Here is a 20828-nt window from a genome sequence, read left to right as displayed (position 1 = left end):
AGGGTTAAGTCAAATTGAATAAAAACCACAATAATCTTTTAAAATGTTTATTTACAAAGCCGCCCGATAAAATATCAAGTATTTTAACAGATTCATAAATAATAAGTGATCCTGTAAAATTTACACAATTCAATAATAATGATGCCGAATTAAGATTACATCTAAAAGGCATAACACTTGAATTCAATTTTTATGTACATGATAAATTTACAATCGAATGGCAAAGCTACAGAACGGCACCGATCGAGGATCATTTAGAGATTTAAGTCAATATAATGTAACTTATTCTACGACACGCGCCGTCACTGGGACACTAACTGAATTAGAAATGAGAAAGTGAATCGTCTGACAATATTACGAATGTGACTTTGAAACCGTGCAAGGAAAATGTTTTTGTATCATTGCGAAAACAGTAAAAATAATATATTATAGGAAAAAGTTTTTTTTTTTTTCGTTTTCTTTTATGTCAGATTAAAAGAAGTTAAGAAGTAGTCAGCAAATCACGGGCCGCGGACTGTGCGCGCTATCGCTTGGCGAGCGCCTGCTTCAGCGCCACAAGCTCGTCCAGCTGCTGCTTGTACAGCGCCGTGACGTCCTGCAGGTCTAGCCTCAGCTCCGCCAGCTCCTCTTCCTTCTCGCCGTACATCTGCAGCAGGGCGTCGTACTGCTCCTGCAGGCTCTGCCGACAACACATACTGTAGGCGCGTCCGTGAGGGGGCGAGGCACGTATAGTACTCGTCAAACTTTATGGCCGCTCCGAACCTAGCCGCATTGCGCTGCGTAGGACACAAAATCAGGTATCTGCGGGGGACGTACGCGGGGCGTGGAGGCAGGGCACCCCCGCGCGCGTTTTCTTCCACCCGCTAATGTCCTTGCCTTCCGCGCGTTAGTGTGAGTGCTACGTTCGTACACCAATGACATACTCGCTGAGGTCTGACGGTATCATTGCGTTCAGAATAGTTTCATATTGTTACTTCTTTGTTATTTGTTTCTCGATTCTATCGTTATTACTGGTGGTAGGACCTCTTGTGAATCCGCGCGGGTATGTACCACCGCCCTGCCTATTTCTGCCGTGAAGCAGTAATGCATTTCGGTTTGAAGGGTGGGGCAGCCGTTGTAACTATACTGAGATCTTAAACTTATATCTCAAGGTGGGTGGCGCATTTACGTTGTAGATGTCCATGGGCTCTAGTAACCACTTAACACCAGGTGGGCTGTGAGCACGTCTACCCATCTAAGCAATAAAAAAAAATGAATTGCAACAAAAAAATCTTGATTATGAAATGTCCAGCCGACTGTACCGGCTACATTTAGAGCGGCCATAAAGATTGGCGAGTAGTATACCTGCAGGTCGTCGAGCGCGTGCTGCAGCACGGCCACGCGCTGCTGCAGGGCGGCGCGCTGGGCTAGCAGGCCGCGCTGCTGCTCGCGCCGGGACTGCAGCTCCGCGTCGCGCCGGGATAGCTCCGACAGCACCTGCTGCAGACACAGCGCGGCGCCGCCCGGCGGCGTGGAGCGGCCCTCCTCCTGCGGACACACGCCATCGCTCGACATACAAATTGTTAAATCTTTAAGAAGTTGTAAGCTGACTGTTGGTTCTCCGTGTAATAAATAGATAGGCAGCGGCTTGGCTCTGCCCCTGGCATTGCTGACGTCCATGAGCGACGGTGACCACTTACCGTCAGGTGGGCCGCATGCTCGTCTGCCTACAACGGCAATAAAAAAAAATGAATAAATTTGTATCACGAAACCCTTGTCTGACCTCGGCAACAGTTCAACGTATATATTTCCTCGTGGGAATGAGCACGCGGACACTCACGGCTTGCCACAGCGAGCTGGATAAGGAGTCCGAGGCGGAGGCGGGGGAGACGTCGCCGCGGCTCGGCGGCTCCGGCTCCGGCTGCTGCTGCCCCTGGACACATTAGGATGCAATGTCATCAATGCTGTTATAAATTGAGCACTGCTTTTTTTTACTGATAAACTAAATTACAGCTCATTCGACGTTAGCTGTTACCGGTGCCCAGAGTCATCTATTCAATATCGTTGTTTTGAGTAATGAGGTGAAAATCTAGTTGTGTCTAAATAACAACTTCACTCTACAGACCGAAGCGCGTGCTGGCGACGAGCTCTACACGTGTACGACGAAATTTCTCTAACGCAGTTTCTGAACAAGAATAAGAAAAGAACAAAGCCTCGTCCGTACCTGCAGCGCCTCGTACTGCGCCTGCTGGTGTTGGAGCGCCTCGCGGGCCTGCTGCAGGGCGCTCTCGACGGAGGCGAGGTGACTCTTCAGTTCAGATACCTGCGCCTCGTGTTCCGTTTTCAGAGTCTCCACTTCGCCGCTCTTACTGAAACAGGGCGTCTTGTTGGTCACAGGTCGCCGTTGTGGGGACGACTGAGGGAGAATGGGTCAGCCACGTCCCCGTCGCGCGCCACCGCCGCCTCACCTCGCTCACCTGTCCAGTAATCCCTGCAGATACGCGCACCTGCTGTCGAGGTCTCGCAGCCTGCTGTCCCGAACTGCGCACTCGTCGCGAGAGAGTCGCTCGCGTTCCTCGGCCTTCGCCACCCGGCGCTCTAATTCCGCTGTATACAATATATTTACATCAAATTTACTCATATGTTCAGCTTACCCTTTTTATAAATATAAATACAAATATACGTAATACCGATTTGTTTGTCCTTGGCTCGGATGGCATTAAGGTGCGTGTTGTCCCTCTCCAGTGCTGCCCTCTGCAGCTGCGCGAGTTGCTCCAGCACGGCCCCCGCGGCGCCCTGCCCCCCCACCGGCCCCTGTCCCCCCGCCTCCAGCGCGGCCTCACGCGCCTCCCGCACTTCTACACGGAGGGACTCTTCTCGTGACACCCAGCGCTTCTCCTCTGAAATGACAAAAATATTTTATCTTATGTACCCAAAGCAAAGCTAAAATATGCTCAATCGCACATGTCTGGAAGAGTTCATTTTGTGCTGGACAACATTAACTATTGTATTTCCTGCACTGTTGAATTTACAGTATTATAGAGTTAAAATAAATTTAGTAGTAAGGTTCTTTAATTTTTTTAAGATTTTTAAATTTATTAATGTAGTGAGCCCAGGCCCGCTGCGGAGACTTCCTGTATATTCCCCACGGAACCAGTCGCCATGTGGTCGTTAATATATACCTTCCCGACGCGGACCATTCATCGATTCTCATTGAACCAAGATATGACTTCCCACGGAAATAAAATTGTGAGCATTCGGAGACGTGTTCTTAGCTCAAATTCAAACTGAAATTGTTAATTATTACTTTCACCAAAGAAGGCATAGCGTTATAAGCACAGCAGTATCCAGTCTCCTATCGCAACCGTTCTGAGCACCGCTGTATTTGCCTACCATTGACCATGTCAATCCTCAGCCTCTGCACCTCATCCCTGAGCCGCTCGCACTCCCCCTGCAGCATGTTCCTCTCATCTTCCAGCTTGGTCTGCAAGGCGCGCCTCCGCTGCAACTCTGCGCTGTTCCGCTGCAAGTCGTTGAGCTCCCTCCTGGCCGCGTCCAGCGACGTCCTGGTGCTTTCGAGCCGCTGGGTCGTGTCGTCCAGAGCGCTCTTCGTCTGCGAAGCAAACATCGGTCACACCGTAATCCCCGCCACAAAGGGAGATTCACGACTGTATGAGTATGTGCGGAAATGTTGGCTTATACCTCAATTATATTGGAATAAAGGCAATCTTAGTCTTCATATGGGACGCATAATTGTTCATGGCACGCTCTGCCTAGAGTAAAACTATACTCAAATTGATAATAGCCTAAGAGACAAGTCCCAATTCTCGCTATCGACTATCTGACAAAATTCAGTTATTTAATTAGCACAGATACTTCTGTCTTCACGATCCGGAGTAGATCTCAGACGGTACAACAACAACAATAATTTACGGTGAAGTAAATTATAATTGAAATGCGCAGTAATAGCCATTTAAACAGTTTCACAACAGTATGTTTGTTTTAAATTAACATTGATAACAATCTCTATGTTGATAACGAGAGTACAATCTTTGCTTTACTACATATTTTTTCAGGAGCTATAGAAAGTAATTACAATGTCAAGCCATTTCGAGCCATTACAGCGTCTACTTTAACCTTTCCCAAAAACAGAGACATAATTAATAATGACGAACTGAAATTTGAACTTTTTGGCAGACAATGGAACATAATTAAATGAACCAAAATATGGGGTCAAAACCCTTCAGAGATTTCGGAGCTACATTTTGGGCTAATATGTACTTACTAAAATCAGGAGTATTCATAATTAAAGAAAGGGGGCGAAATCTTTATAACAAATCTTAGAAAGTTCTTGATAACGTTATTACGATTTATTTAAGATTGATATCTCCTTACCTCATCTAATTCGATCTCAAGTTTCTTATTGTTCGTTGTGAGCCTATAAACAGCTTCTATTTGGCTCACTTCAAGTTCCTCTTTGGAGGCCATTGCTCGTTTTATCCTATCAATTTCTGCTGTTTGCTCTGCGATTTTATCTCTGAAAAAGTGGAATGGTACAAAATCATTATTGTATCATCTTTAAAACTTCTACAACTGGTAATAGAATTAGCCAGGTTCAAATTGTGACCCAAAAAAATGGCAGGCTTTTAACAATTGCAGTGCTTCTAACTTTATGAAAACATTAAATTTATTATGATCAAAAAATTGTGTTTACTAATGTTGTTATTTTGAACTGCAAGAAATATAAGACTGTTAAAAGTCAGCCAATGCAGAGATAATTCAAATAAATGTGTGGATGTGTGTCTCCCAACTATATAAACTTTTCTTTGCTGCTTTGATAAAAATTTACAAAAAAACAATGATATGTGTTTATTTAAGTAATAAACAACCTAACACCACTTAAAAACTAAAAATAATAGTAAGTTGCAATTAAATTAAAACAACCATTAAGTAATACACTATTTAAAAAAACCTATTTTAAATTATAGAATTTTAACAATCCTTTTGTCATGCTATAGAAGTATAGACCAATCATATTGCAATATCTATGTTTTTGAAGTTATACTTCTTTAGGCGCGTTATGAAAAATTTATGAAATTTTACGATGCGCGCGCACCGTGACACAAAATTAACAGAGTGAAGTTGCCCACTAAATCGCTCATTACAATACGACCGACGTAACTTGGCGAGTCTGAATATAGCCGCAGGTGAACTTTCCGAACCGTACCGAGAATTACCGAATTTATACGTTGTCAAGAAAAGGGATTGCCAATATGCGTGTTTTGAGGACGTTGTTTAATCGTTTTTTTTTTCAAATTGATTAAAATTTAAATAAAAAATAAAAATAAAGTATAACTTCTTACTCGCGTACATAAGTACACGCACCCTTTTTTTTAATTGCTTAGTTGGGTGGCTGAGCAGGTTTGATTTATATTATATGATGTTATTCCTGCACTGTGGAAATTATACGTGAACATTTGATAAGTACATATTTCATTAGAAATATTGATACCTGCCTGTGCTATTTAAACACCAGCAGAGTCGATACAAATGCACCAGGAGTCTTGTCCTTTAGGCCACGATGATTTCTTGGATTGATGTATATTATTGTAGAGCTAACTGCTAAATTGTTTTGTTGGTTAGCTTGTTGTATATAATACCCACTCATAGTACGAGATTATTGAAATTTCAAATGAAATGATAAGATAAAGGATTTAATTAACTAGTTTATAATCTATTGAATAAATAATATGCAATCAGTATTAGTTTAAAGATAAACCATTGATTACATAGCAAGTTGGGACCTACCTATGCCAATGGGATTTTTAAGAAGCTTTTCAACTTTAAGAACTCACCGAAGAGCCTTAATAACTTGTTCATTGTCTTTTTCTTTAACCCTCAGCTTTTTAATGATATTGGAATGCTGTAATTTTTTTTTTTGCATAGCTTTTCGCCTTCCTCCTGCAGCTGGGCTATCACATCATCTTTCTCTTTTATTATGTTTTCAAATTCTGATGAGTTCTTCCTAGATATACATTCAGACTTGAGGTTGTCTAATTGCTTTCTTAATTGGTCCTGAGAGAAAAGTGACTACTTGTAGATTAGTTGTACAAAGGCTATGATTTAAATTTTCATAATATTCAGAAAATGTAAGTTTTTGACATTTCAGACCTGGGTTTGTAATGAAAATTTAATGGTAACCAGAATATGCGAAGCACAGGTATATTCCAACCCATTTTTTTCTTATATCCATGGGAAAATCTATCACAGACATATAGCTATTTTTTTATTATGTTTCTCAATAAGACAATTATTTAAATAGAGTACCTTCTCTCTAATGGCCTGTTGGAATTTCTTCTCTAAAGCAGACATTCGTTGTGTATATTCTTCTGTTATACTATTAATATCTCCACCCTCATGCTTAGCTATTAAAGACTCAACTTGTGTCTTTAAATCTGCATTAGACTCTGCCAGTTCCGCATTATTTCTGCTCACTTCCATCAGTCTGTTTTCTCTGGCTTCCAATATCTCAGTCATTTCACACAGCCTCCTCATCAACCTTTCATTTTCAGAATTTTGACTGTCATCACTATTGTTACTTTGCACAGATGCCTCAGACAGTTCCCTGTTGTGGCCCCTTATTTTTGTGGCTAAAGACTTGCCTAGCACCAAGTCAACCAAATTAGGAGAAATACTTCCATCAAATTTGAATGGTTTGAGTCCATACTTAGCAGGGCTATTTCTAAAGCTATTTCCATCACCATTTGGACTTGGTATAATTTCTATGTCTGAAGAAGTAGTTGTTTCTAAGTCGTCTCCTGAAGTGTGACCTGAAGTTCTGTCTGAACCAACTTTGACTAGATCACTTTTGCTGTCAGAACTGACTGGAGATGTTCTTTCTTTCATGGAGACATCTTTCTGTGAACTACTGCTCTGGGATGCACTACAATTTTGTTGCTCAATATTAATGAAACTACCAGATCTTGTCATGTCACTGGTGACATTGACATTGTAGAATGAGGAGGAATCACTAAGTTTCTCAATCAAAACATCATCATGATCATCTTTCTTTGACTCTTCAATATTTTCTAGGTTGATACTGTCATTGTCTGCATTCAAGGTTCTGTCAGAACATGAGCCATCATTAGAAGAGTTTTCACAAACTTGAATCTTCTGCTGCAGAGTTACATGATCAACATTTAGAAATTCTTTTTCTACTAGCTTCCTTGTGTCTTTCTTTTGAAACGGACTGATTGGTTTATCATCCGTGTCAAGTACAGTGGGCGCTGTGCATTCAGAGATGGAATTATAGGATATTGTGTCTTCGTCGTCATCAGCAACTAGACTTACACTATCTGCTGTCTCTGGCTTTTCTGTTACATCTCCTAGCGCTGACTTTTTGTCATTGACATCAGGTGATGGATTTGATGATAAACTGCTATTTTTATCACTTGAATAACTATCAAATCCAAGACATTCTATGGAACTTGGGCTCATCAAACTATCTGGTAGAATCTCCACTGATTCAGAATTCTGTTTTTGACCTGTACTACTACTTGACATCGACTGTTCAGATGCTTCTGAATCTGGTGTAGTTTTTAGGCTATGTGATAGTACTTCGACAGAATCAGAACTTTCATTTCGACTAGACATAAATGACAATGCATTAGATCGTGAAGAGCCCCTTCTGTCTTCAACTTTAGGCTCCTCAGGCTTAGGTTTAGTCTCCACACCATCAGTGTCAGACATAACAAGTTGACTTTTTGAAAACAAGTCATCCTGACTTCCAAATTTGGTATCAGGTATAATGTTCAAAGATTTAGCTTTGGGAGGTTTAATTATGGTGACTGCACTATCACCTTTAGTCTGAGTTTCGAAAAAAGAACCGGCGAAGGAACCCCACAAACTCTGCGAGTTCAATTTCGAAGGACTTTCAGTAACGACGGGCTGGATATTTATTGTTTCTTCGTTACTAGCGCTCATCCCTAGTCCCCAAGACGTGAAAAAATCACCTTCATTTTGCAGACTTTGTGTCTTACCTGATGATCGTTCGCTCTCGTTGTTAGTTGGTGATGGCTGATCTTCCTCATTTTCACTATCATCCTGTATGTCCAAAGCCTTATCAATAGTCTTCTGAGCACCTTTGAGCGCAGTCTTAGCGAGGCTCGTAATACCTGACGTATCAAACCAGTTCATGTTCAGGCGTCATCAGACACAACATTAAGATTTTAGGAATAATCAGAACGACATTTTATTTTGAATGAGGTCATTCGAAGAAATTTGTTGTTAGAAAACTTCGTCAACATTGATCAACAATTCAACATAGTCCAGTGACGTTTCCATTTTGTTATTATTTATGTATTGACCTGGATTATAGCCTTTTAAGCCAAATGTTATTTTTTATAAAGTCTTGGATTCTTTATCGAAAAAGTAAAATAGAACGAATTAAATGAAGTAAATTCTAAAATTAATTGTGGAAATAAGCTCTCAATATTAAATAAAAAGAGCACGAACTTTCTGTGAATTCAATGAACTGTTTGAAAATATCCGAAAAACCAAAGAGTATATAATTCGAGAAACCACCTGAACGGGCCCATCCGGTCACCGTGCTCGTCGAACCCGTCGCTTGCGACGAAGGGCTCGACGAGTAAATTAACTCTCAGACACAGCCCACTGAGTTTCTCGCCGGATCTTCTCAGTGGGTCGCGTTTCCGATCCGGTGGTAGATTCTGCGAAGCACGAATCTTGCTAGGGTTCGTGTTAACATCGTCGTCAGGTTTGAGCCCCGTGAGCTCACCTACTAGTTAAGGTTCCGCTGGAATAGCCTCTCTAGGCTACCAGCTTAGGTAGGAAAAGAAAAAAAAAAGAACGGGCCCTTTCTTTAGGTTGTTTGGTGGCTTACATTTAGGAAAGAGGTCCGGAACGAGCGGAAGAGTATTTTTATATTTTTTCTTTCCATAAAGCTTTTCAAAATCTATTTCCAAGATATTATTGTCTGTAATTGCAATCTTTGAGTTGATGAAATAATCGGTTTGAATGATTGAATAAATTATAATTATAATAGACTATAATCTAATAGTACGGTACATAACTTTTATTGAAAATAAATTTTAAACTATTTGTCGTCGATTTTTGTCTGTATCTATGAGAGTACCTCCCATTATATTTGAAAGATCAATTAATGAAGATATCTCTGATTTTTTACTAAATTTTTCTCATTAAATGACTAAATTATGATAATGATAATGACATAAACCTTTTTTAATTTATGCAAACAAAACAACGGCGAACTGAATTCTGTAAAACTTTATTTAGCTTTTAACCTAATGATTCATCATGGTACCAATTTGAGTATTCCATACTTAAATTAGCATGTCCATTTAATACAAATAAAATTCCACACCTGTTAAGGGGAGCATGGTTTAAGAATGGATCAGCTGATATTGCTGATACACCGGAGTGTGACTTTGTTAGTAATTGATTAAAATTATTATTTGCATTTTAAAATATATACTTTTTTATTTCAATGTTACGAATATGTTTATGCATCTCTAATAAACCCCCACAATTTATAAAATTAAATCAGTACCTAAGTGACTTACTACTTGTCGATTAAATATTACACGTTTAAATCACATTAAATAAAGATTTAACAAATATTAATATTTGTTTATATTAATTTCGAGGAATCTTTCAGCTTAAATATGTTAATTATGTATTTAGTTTTTGTTTGTACGTAATAAAAAGTATTGAATTTGTTTGACATAGTCTATTATTAAGTAATATATATTTTCGACCATGTTCTCATCGCTCCAGTGGCGCAATTGGTTAGCGCACGGTACTTATAAGACAGTGTACGTGTGAGTAATGCCGGGGTTGTGAGTTCGAGCCTCACCTGGAGCATATTTTTTATTCATTGTTGTCCATTTTTGATTATTTTATACTTCTAAAATAAAATATTTTGGACTACATTGTTTAGTATTATTAGTTAATTATGATACTATTACTTTTATTATTTTAAATTTTAATGAACTATACCTCAGAAATAATGACATCTCCCATCAGATTAGGCAAATATACAATTACTGACCTGCCCTCGCTTCGCTTAGGGAACTGTAATTTATTATTGATAACAGTATTTCTCCACTATTTAATGGATGTTATTATATATAAACCTTCCGCTTCAATAAAAATCCATTACGTGGTTTTAGAGATTTAAGCATACATAGGGATATAGGGACAGAGAAAGCGACTTTGTTTTATACTATGTACTGATAAATACGTTATTACTTTTAATTTATACTTCTAATGTAAAACAGGAGATAAAGCTGAAAAGGATCTGTCTGTGGTTTTGTTGCTAAATATGATTGTTTTCATTTGTGTTTCTATGGCGAATTACTCTATTAAGTTCGTTCAATATTACAATCATTTACTGTAATCTACTGAAAACGACGATTGAGAACGACAACGTAGCCGTGATTATTTTAGTGCAGTCAAGCGGCTCACCTGCTGAGAAGTGGTTACCGCATCCCATGGACATAGACAATAGCAGGTCAAGTGAGCTGCCCCCCCGAAACGTATGCCTGCTTCGCGGCCGATAAAGGTAATATGGTAGAATTACCAGTGCGGGCTTACATTAGACCCTATCACAGATCATTACCGAATTTTATAAATTTTGCTATTTTGATTTTTGTTAGACGTTGTTACTCGTTCATCTAGGCCAGTGGTTGGCTTTCGGCGCGCACTATGCGGTACCGTGGGTTTCGTGGAGTCGGAATGGTGGAGCGCGTAGCGCCTTTCTCAAGACTTAGTCTCCCGTTAGGAATTGGAAGAAGAGGAGGACCGCGGTCTTCCTCACCTCTGGAGGCGCCGGAGTCCAACATAACCCGTCCTATTACTCCCTCGACCGGGCATTCGTAAGCGGATTCCCCAGCGTGAAAAAAAACGGCCAGAGGTCGGCAACCTTGTCAACCAAGTGCCAAATAAAGATAACACAGAATTGAATGTTATTCAAAGAGTAATTTTTTTAACATATATTATTACATATTTTTATAGCCTTGCGTTACAAAAATCTTTCCTTTTCTGTTAAAAGACAAGGAAGTAAGTAATATTCCGTGCCTGAAGTAATCATTTCGCGGAAAAAGCCGTAATGGAGGAGATACAGAGTCGCAGGTTGCCAAGCACTGATCTAGGACTACATTTGAGAGCACGTGTGAAGTACATAAGTACCTACATATTTCTTTAGAGTACCTAATGGTATTTTGCCGCCGGCTTTAGGTTATGATTATCGCACGAAGGTGCTCATGGGACGTTGAAGTCATTTTAGTATGTAATAAATGTTATATTTTATATTTTCATATTTTCAATAAATATTAATTCTAGTCAACTATTTATTAAGTCAAACACTGTATCGACACTTTCTTGTATATTTTATTTCACTAAGCCAAGCCAAGCTCAAATCAGAACTTGATAGGTACTTACTGCATTTTATAATCTATATTTTTAGTTTTTATAGTAAATAAATACTTACAAAATATAAACTAAATACCAGTTAAGAAGGATAATTTAGAAAATGAATACAATTGTTTGCTTTTTATTTGACATTTGAAGTTGTATTTGTAAATGTTTTTTTTATTTTTTTTATTAATATCTTAATTGAAATCTTGAATATATTTGAAACTACAATATTCTAAGTATACATACAATAGTATTCTAAGTCACACTAACTTTATACATAAATAGTAATAACGAAATGAAGGACTGAAATAAAACATAGGGAATGTGAAAATTGAGAAAACAATACAATTTTTATTATTTAAATATCATTCCTAAATATGCATCCTCGTTAATCTTGTTCAAACGACACCAGTGTTGCCAGCGTTGGGCGGCGTGGGTTGCGAGAACATAAAGGCAGGTGCGTTTTGGAATATCTGCTGCTTCATGAACTCTGTGGTCGCTGACTTGAGGCTCTCTTTCGCTCCGAACTTACACTTTATGTAACCGTAGAGATTAGCGCCTGTTAGAGTCAAGGCGATCAATACTAGGAGCTGGAAATAATGTATGAGGTATTAACTTCTATAACTCGCGGAGTAGCTTTTGTGCTATGTGGGATTCTGATATGAATTATGTTTCATTGGCAGCCGGTGGGCAATGTTGCTACTACCTGCTTGATGACATGAACGGTTGTGACCACTTCCCATCGCCCACGTGGCTACTTTATGCTGCTCTGTCTATTGAGGTGCGTTCTTTATTCCCATTAAAGCAATATTAGACCTATATATGGAATTCTAATGTATTATAATAAAGCTTTTATATCGTGACATAAAAACTTGCAATTAAACTACGTTATCATCTAAAAATCAATCTTATCTTATCTAATCAGATTAATCTGTTTTGTTGATTTTTCAAATCGATAATTACCTACGTGTATTATTTAAGTTTGTAGACTATTTGCAAGTTAAGATTACATTACATTTATCGACAAAATCAATAACTATAGCATTATAATGACTTTATGTATTTCATTTCCTCTGTGCTGTGTACTTCATTTAACATAGGGCCTGTATTCGCTAGATCCAAATGTGGCTCGTGAAGCTAGCCTTAGATACAAAACCCGTAGTCCACAACAAATATTTAATATGTCGTAATGGTAGTTCCAGCATATCAATATATGTACTTCTTTCTCGCTTAGCTGGTCTCAATTATTGTCTGGAGGAGATCGTTTTTGATGATAATACCTTTGTATGTTTGTGGTGTAACTTTGGTCGGAATTTATGATTTACTTGGCGTGGAAGAATATATTAATTCCCAATTTAGAGTTGTTTTATGTGTTATGGTTTTTTTTTTATACTTAAGCTGATAGCCTTAAGAGGCTATGCCAGCGTAACCCTAAGATGTAGGTGAGCTCTCGGGGCTCAAACCGGAGGTATTGCTAACACTGGCCCTAGTAAGAGCAGAATCTACCACCGGATCGGAAACGCGACCCAATGACAAGATCCGGCGAGAAACTCAGTGGGCTGTGTCTGTGGGTTAATTTACTCGCCGAGTCCTTCATCGCTAGCGACGGGTTCGACGATCGGGTATTGTTATAGGTACCAGAGACTGACGAACTTATCTACGTTTAAATATATACAGATATAGATAAAAGACATCTAGACAAAGAGCAAAATAAACCTGTTCTTCAAAAGAATGTTTACCGGACTCGGGAATCAAACCCCTGATCCTCGACCCATTCACGGTCGCTAACCGTGCTAGAGTCAGTCGACTTGAGGTATCTTATACTCTAAGCTCACGATTTCAAGAAAACAACATTCGTTTGATAACAACTGACCAATATTGGATGATTTCGTGAGTCTGTTGTCCATGGCGTCTCTAATAGCCACGTGACTCCAACAAGGCGAGCAAATTTTTATTATTAATTGACAAACGCCCATTATTCTACTTCGGTTCTGTCTGTGAGAACTGCGCCCGGCACGGACGGGGTGGGGGCAACTTACCATCCACTTGAACTTGAGTCCGAAAAGGCAGAATATAAAGAAAGTGGACCAGATCAAGGGGCACAGCGTCAGGCCCATCCAGAACAGGCGGCTCTCGTTCCTGTTGACCCGACTCTGGAAGCGCCAACATGTCAAGGTTATGGTCAAAACCACTTTTACAATTTTAACCGACGTTTATTTCTGCGGACGTATCGAATACTTTTCAATCTTCGTAACGGACGACCGGGGCGAGGGATTCCCGGGGACAGTTGGCAGCATACAACTTGCGAAGATACTATCTCATCTGGATGGTTTGGGATCACTCTCTTTTACATTCCTTTGAGAGCTATATTCTAGCAATTTTTTGAGTATTCCACTACATACTGCCGGAATCTCCTTGACCTTTCGACTGTCATGTAGGTCACTAATGCCCTGCGTGGCGCACTGAAGTAATTATGTCGTCTTCTGTAACTAAGCGCCTGGATTGCCTAACATCGCTTCTCTCACTATCTTCGAATTCGTTTTTGCCCACAGTCTACCAGACATTCCGGCGCCTTAGTAACAGAAATCGACATAATTACTTCAGTGCGCCGCGTAGGGTACCGGTGACCTACACGGCAGTTAAACTAGGCACGTGCGGTGAGGATTAATAATTACAATAAAATAAAGACCTGACGGGCCTCGAACACCCAGTGCGACTTGCCGTTGTCGTCTACATAGTTCCACCACCTCAGTCCAACTAGTAACCGACCTGAAATTGAGTTTGATGTTTTTAAAATTGAATTTGAAGTAAAAAAACCAAAACCTATATTTGTACTTATTCGACCATGTTATAAGCGTTAAGGTATAGTATCATCGTCATACTACAGATGACGCGGGACTGATTTTAATAAATGCGCATAGTTCTTGTACTTATTATTAATAACAGTTAAGTGGATTTGAATTTGTAATTCGTTTAATGAAAATTGTCATTAGCCTAAGATTCAGATTCGATACCTAGTCATTAATTGTGTATATTATGTATGTCATACACATACAAAATAGGACATAAAAAGAAAGGTATTAGCTAAAACAGCATCAGAATTGTAAAATGTAGAGAAGTAACATATGGTTTCACAAGTAGGAAAGTACCATTATCAGATGTATTTCTCTTGCAATGCAGTCGTGCATTCCAATTTGCCAGGTGTGATGGCAGTTATAAAATTAGATGTCATGTACCAAGTGGGTCACACACTCACAGCACTCATGTATATGAGATACTAAATTTATACCAGATATGCTGTGAGCATGATTGCCCATGTATATTAAAATCTAAAATATATAAAATAGAACAATTTTTGTTTACCACTAATATTCTTGACAGTCCAGAAGTCTGCAGACAGCAGTAGAATGACTAATACGAAGCTTGCAATGAATGAGTCGGAGAACCACCCACACAGGATGTACACAATTATCGCAGAGCATCGGAACACCAGGTGGAAGAACACTATGTAGGGATGGCTAAACATTCAATTTATAAGTTAGACAGCAACATTGGGTTGCCAAAATGATTACGTCAAATGATTCTCAAATTTGGTTTACATTTAGGATGATCTTAATCGGTCTCAGAATGAGCAAGCTTTGTTCATAATTCATACAGAGATATGAAATGAAGTTGTTTGGCAAAATATATGTTATTGTAATTAGGTGGTAAGTCTGACTAGATACCACTTTATTTGTAATTTTACTTTATTATTAATTTATTGAATTAGTGTCTCTCAACAAACACTTAGACTGAAGTGTAAATATAGATGACTATGGTGTCTATAAGAAACTGTAGCAACCAACACCAGGCCGAACACTAGACACATTTGTTTTTTTTGTTAAAAATCAATAGACAAATGAAACTGATGGTATTTGGGTTCATAATATTTAAATTTACAAGTATTTAGCTTTAGCTTAGTTACTTTTTTTACTCCACAGACAAGAATTGAATATGTTTGCTTATAAGATTACAACTTTATAAAATACTCACACAAACTGTTTATTAGCATTATCCTCTTCACCAAATGCGATGGTATCATCATCAAGCAGCGGGACCTGTGGCACAGCTGGCTGTAAGTAGTGTAGTAACACAACTAAATCAGCTCAAGCCGTGCAAAGCTATTTTCATTGAATTCTATGCACATGGATCATTCATGCAATATTTTTTTTTTATAAAAACGTTTTCTTTGCAAGCTTTATAAATTATTTAGCAGAAGACTCTTACGGATACAAAAAATCATTAAAAGATTAAATATGATACAAGGAAAAACTCATCTGGTGCTTACGCAGAATAAACTAGCGCAATTAGGGGCTATTATGAATTTATATCAGTTAACAACAGGTCATGGAGAACAGTTAATAAGGTTCCAAGCATTGAAAGGGATAATGGTTCAAATCTTAATTAGGCTGTATGAAGACACAAATGCCTGATTACTTTAAAAGCCATTATATCTATTTAAAATACTAAGTAAGCAATTGCATACATATAACAGGTTCACTTAAAGCACTAGCCAAAATTTATTATTATTCTCTATTTTAGTGAAATATTACTTGTTTAAGCATTGGCTAATGATAAAATGTCAACATTTTCTATCTTAAGTAATATGTAGGAATAAATTACAAAAATAAATTAAAAACTCAGATCTAATATTTTAGAAAAGATGTAAAAAATTAGATATGATGCTTTTGTTACTTATATTCTTTATCTATTCATATAACATAATAACCTTTATTTTCAACTTACCGTTGCCGAATTCATAGCTGGATGGTTCATTAATAATCGATACTATTTATTTCACAAATTTATTTTAAATGAGTGTCAGGATAGGTAGATAGGTACTGATGAATAATTTCAACAGCAGTTAAACATATTGAAATAAATAGGAATAGTAGGTAATCCTGAAAATTTGAAAGGTCACACACAATCCAAATCACTCTCAAATATTAAGTGTATTATCTATGTAAATCACTGAATTAAACTTATTATAGCTTTAATATTACTATTCGTTTAGTTAAGCAGTAATTTATTAAAACTTTATTTGTCAACAGTTAATCTTTCATCCATGCATACGCAATGACAGTGACAATTATTGACATATTATTATTTGTTGACTGTTCCATTGAACAGGCATAAGAAACATAGCTCATAGAGTCAAATCCCTGCTAAGAAATCTAAAGCCATATGTTTTTATAAGGCCTTTGTAGTAGACGAGCAGACGCCCACCTGATGATGAATGGTTACCGTCGCTCTTAGGAGTCGCTAACTACCGCTAAGTACTCTCCGTAGCCTCGTTTAATGTTATGGCGTTCGAGAAACTTCCTGGAGGGGAGTTCATTCCAAATCCGCATGGTATGTGCCAAGAAAGATTTCCGGAAACGCAATGTCGATGAACACAAATCACGTAAGTTCTCACCTCACGTTTTCCTTTAAAAGACTAATTAATTAATTATACCTCAATTAATTACTGAAATTATCCAAATTGTAAGTGCTGTTCTGTCATTGTAATGATTATTATTTTTTTATTGGACGGTAGATGTCGATCTTCTTAAATTCATGGTAATAGTAGCTAGTCATCGTTCTCGTCGGGTCTTCTCAGTGAGTCGCGTTTCCGATCCGGTGGTAGATTTTGCGAAGTACGGCTCTCGCTAGGGTTCGTGTTAGCAACATCATCAGGTTTGAGCCCCGTAAGCTTACCTACTGACGCTGATATGGTCTCTCTAAGCCATCAGCTTTGGTAGGAAAAAAATCAAATCAATCAAATCTACTTTTTAATAGTGAATTTAACATAGGTGTACATTATAATATTAAACTAAGGTAAATGTGATTAGTTCAGTGATTATATATTAAGGCCGGTAATTATACATAATCATCATAAAATTTAGTAAATACGACTTTTTTATTTTTTATTTATTAAATTAACCTGTTAGTTTGGATAATTGCCAACTCATAATGGTAAATGTGATATAAGTTCCAAAAATAAAAAGAAATCATTTAGTTTGCGCAATTACTTGGTTTATTTCAACACATGTTGGTCACCAAATCACAAAGAAAGGTATCGTTCATGAACCGTAGTTAAAATATTCCATTTAATCTAACCCGTTCATTCGATTGATAGAATTCGCGCAAATAGAAACGAATATTTTTTTACCCAAATTGCATTTTACCCCCAAAATGAGATCACTATGGTTGTGGTTTCAAATGCTTGTAGATCAGTCTGCATCAGCTCAAGCGTTACGCTATTTTAGCGCCCCGATCGTTTTCCAATCCGTGAACGTAGCCGAGCGAGTGCGATATCGTGCTCTTAATAAAAATCAGTTTTAAACATTATTATGTGTCTAATTTTGTGTGGCCTTTTCACTATATATCTGTATATGAGGTCTAGTTCGCAGTTATATAGTAAAATGGCTATGCCACACCCTTCCAACTACACTAGCAATTTACTAGATTTTCAGAATTCTACTTTTGTTTTATTGCCTTCATAGATGAACGAATTCATATAGTGTTACGGGAATATCGTAATTCGTAGATACTGCAGAGTGAAAACGCGCCGTCGAAGTTTTATTTTTGTAATATTTCACCTGGACTACCGTTCAAATTGAAATACATGATTTGCAGCAGATATGAGAACTAGTGGTACACGTATGGGTGCCAAATTATCATTGTTATTTAAATATTCTGGATATCTAATTAATTGTAACCTGGGAACTTTTAATTAATTTTGTCTAAAAAGACTGTATTCCAGAGTGTTGTTTAGGCGCAAGCTCGTCTCATATGTCTTAAGACAATCTGTCAAAATTTTGCAGAAGTGTAGAGCCTGTTTACAATCCTGCGACGTTTCTGCAAAGAGTAAAGTGATATCGTTTTGTCGTAGGTATTTCAAGTGCTAATTTAATTAATCGCGCAATTGTTTCCGTGCTTCGTACGATGCGTTCGGCCGGTGCGTCGGCCGAATCGCGCGAGTTCTCGTGATCTTCAGTTTCAGTGCATGACATATTCGAGATTTGCGTAACGGAGTCGTTATGGGTGCAAAGGCGAGCACTGCGAACGGGGGGCAGAGTCCTCGCGCAAGGACATTCTCGACTAGCTCCGGGTCGGACGTGGTGTCGGGCGCGGCAGGGTTTAGCTTGCTGCGAGCCATCCCAGGGATTCAGGTGTCGAATGACCGGCAGCGCGCTCGGTCTCTGTCTTCAGTGCCGGACCTGCACGCTTCTCACGAAGCAATAGCCATACCCCCGAACTCGCAGAGCTATGAGGCTTCTGCAGCTGCGAGCCCCGACACAGATTCTAGTTCAAATGAGGAAACTGGTGCCGGACCGGCGGCGTCGCTGGCTCTGGGCCGTGTTTACGCAGCGCACTCCTTGCCTTCACATATTTGGTCAATAAATGGTGAGTTTTTATTTTTATTTGTGCCAAAACATGCTTGATGAATGTATGTAAACAAAGACAGGGTGAGTTGTTTGTTTTGTTTTGAAACTTGATGTTGGTTTTATAATTAACTGTGATAGTTACATAATTATCTTTTCATCATAGTGGCAAGGTTTGTTGATTTGTTAATTAAATTTCCTTCAAAGTATTTGACTGAGATTTGATAACAATAATAGCTATGATAATAACAAAAATTTAGAAATTGTACAGAATGTAGTACTTAAGTTAGTAATTTAGTAATGGTATCAAATCCTGTTAATCATTGCTGATATAATACATCTATGTTACAAATTCCAAATTATTACAAGTGCACCAAGAGTTTAGATATTGTTAAACAAGTCATTGTGGCCTTAAGAATAACGAAAAAGATAATTTATAGTTACATATGGATAGAATACAGGTTAATGGCAATGCTGGTGTTCAAATCCCAGTGACTGATTTTTAATTCACGAAACAAACATGCAAATCAAATTGACTAATGTTCACAAATGACTGTCACAATAGAGATATAACACAGTATAACAAAACCACACTGTGAATTTTTTGAATTTGATTCATTTCTGACAGTAGGATATATCGTAAGATATCCTGACTATTTCAGATTATGAGTTCTGGTTTGGAAGGTGGGACGGTCATTTTACAATTGAAACTTCAACATGTTTGAAGATAGTTAGTCGTATTCAAATGATATTACAGTGGGACTCTAACAACCACTTACTACCAGGGGGACCGCGAGTTCGTCTATCCATTAACACATTATGGGAATATAATTTGCTATACTACTTCTACTTTTTGTCACCTACTATCAGTAAAATGAATCTGACTCTTATTACTTGTGTTACCAATATTCTTTCATCAATACAGGTTTTAAAAGCTTAGCAGCAGCTGCACATGTCTGTGACCATAGCAATAATAACATGTGTGTTTAAATATTAAACAGCTGCTAGAAATAAGCTAATAACTTATAATTAGTTTGACGAATCTGTGTTTTACATATTTATTGTTTCCACTCTTTCAAACCACTAACATTTAATGGAATCAATTAAACAAAATGTAAAATAAATGAAATTGATCAGCGCTAAATTAAAACTTTAATTAAATAAATCAGACACATCTGTTTAGGGGAAGTTTGGTTTGAAATTTATTCTCAGATTGTAGACTGTCATACTGTTTATAAATCTCAAGTGTTACACTCATTGCTGGAATTGTAAGCTTACACTAACTGTTGCTGGTGCAATGTAAAATACTAAATTATCTGTAAAGTTTGTTCTCATTTTAGTAGAGGATCTAAGCATCGTAATTATCGTGATATCGTACTTATTTCTGCTGTGTAGTAGTCATACGCTTTAGTATTAAGGGTAGGCCATTATTTCAATAAAATGCAGATCAATTGGAAATTTACTGTATCAAAGTAAACCTGTTGCTCACCTGCTATTCGAGAGTCACACAACCAAGCATTGCAGTGAAAATACAAAAGAAAAATAGGTATTTCATATCGCTCACATATCTCTGGCGATTGCTACAATTTTCTAGTTATAATATTACATTGAAATTTTATTTTGTTCATTACCATTTAATGCTTTTCATATTTGCAATTTTCAACTTTGACAACTGAACAATAAAGACGAGATTAAACCCTTAAAGTGTTTTAAATTGATTTAATAACGGACGCTTACGACTACGTTTATCAGTTTCCTCAAAACGTTACATACAAGCATGCTAAAGATAACGAGTGCTCACGGTTGGCAGGTGAACAATGTCAATCGCACGGGCGACGGTATCGTGTTGTGGCTCGCTTTGTATCTTCGCCATCGCTTCGTAAGATAGAATGTTGATCGGCCCACGTCACCCGATCCGACCGTTGTCCCAACATCGCGTCTCCCGTCTACGATCGGCTCTATAATAAATCTCGAAAGATTTTTTCC

At 38.1% G+C, this 20828-nt stretch overlaps 3 protein-coding genes and 1 non-coding gene across 6 annotated transcripts in view; 2 read left to right on the top strand and 2 right to left on the bottom strand.

Moving 5' to 3' along the window:
- Positions 1–33: 33 nt before the first annotated feature.
- On the bottom strand, positions 34–8334 carry Tmf (TATA element modulatory factor). The gene is given in 11 exon segments (XM_028178633.2): positions 34–679; positions 1345–1527; positions 1820–1912; positions 2204–2348; positions 2457–2586; positions 2670–2879; positions 3373–3592; positions 4375–4516; positions 5835–5917; positions 5920–6054; positions 6307–8334. Coding segments are annotated over 11 exon segments (3366 nt in total). The 5' UTR covers positions 8176–8334; the 3' UTR covers positions 34–523.
- Positions 8335–9788: 1454 nt separating this feature from the next.
- On the top strand, positions 9789–9882 carry TRNAI-UAU (transfer RNA isoleucine (anticodon UAU)). The gene is made up of 2 exons: positions 9789–9826; positions 9847–9882. It is a non-coding gene; the product is annotated as a tRNA-Ile (tRNA).
- Positions 9883–11389: 1507 nt separating this feature from the next.
- Positions 11390–16563, bottom strand: LOC114253294 (putative Golgi apparatus membrane protein-like protein CG5021). Of its 3 annotated transcripts, XM_028188127.2 has the most exons (7): positions 16479–16497; positions 16222–16376; positions 15469–15548; positions 14800–14954; positions 14126–14205; positions 13476–13589; positions 11390–12026 (listed from the first exon to the last, which is right to left on the bottom strand). In XM_028188127.2, exons 2-7 carry the CDS (start codon positions 16249–16251, stop codon positions 11835–11837), a joined length of 651 nt encoding a protein of 216 aa, XP_028043928.2. In that variant the 5' UTR covers positions 16252–16376; positions 16479–16497; the 3' UTR covers positions 11390–11834. The 3 variants fall into 3 exon arrangements, with proteins under 3 accessions (XP_028043928.2, XP_028043936.2, XP_028043918.2); XM_028188135.2 differs by having other exon boundaries at positions 15469–15533; positions 16222–16563; XM_028188117.2 differs by having other exon boundaries at positions 16222–16557.
- A 1700-nt stretch (positions 16564–18263) lies between these two features.
- Positions 18264–20828, top strand: part of LOC114247391 (E3 ubiquitin-protein ligase znrf2) — a 96174-nt gene continuing 93609 nt past the window's right edge. The window contains exon 1 of the mRNA XM_089730821.1: positions 18264–18864. Coding sequence (XP_089586947.1) covers positions 18498–18864 — 367 coding nt within the window. The 5' untranslated portion in view covers positions 18264–18497. The remainder of the gene's footprint in view (positions 18865–20828) is intronic.

This window comes from Bombyx mandarina, chromosome 11 (genome assembly GCF_030267445.1).
Source record: "Bombyx mandarina strain Sakado chromosome 11, ASM3026744v2".
Taxonomy (NCBI): Eukaryota; Metazoa; Arthropoda; class Insecta; order Lepidoptera; family Bombycidae; genus Bombyx; species Bombyx mandarina.
Note: the sequence above shows the minus strand (reverse complement) of the source record. Positions and strands in the feature narration are given on the sequence as shown.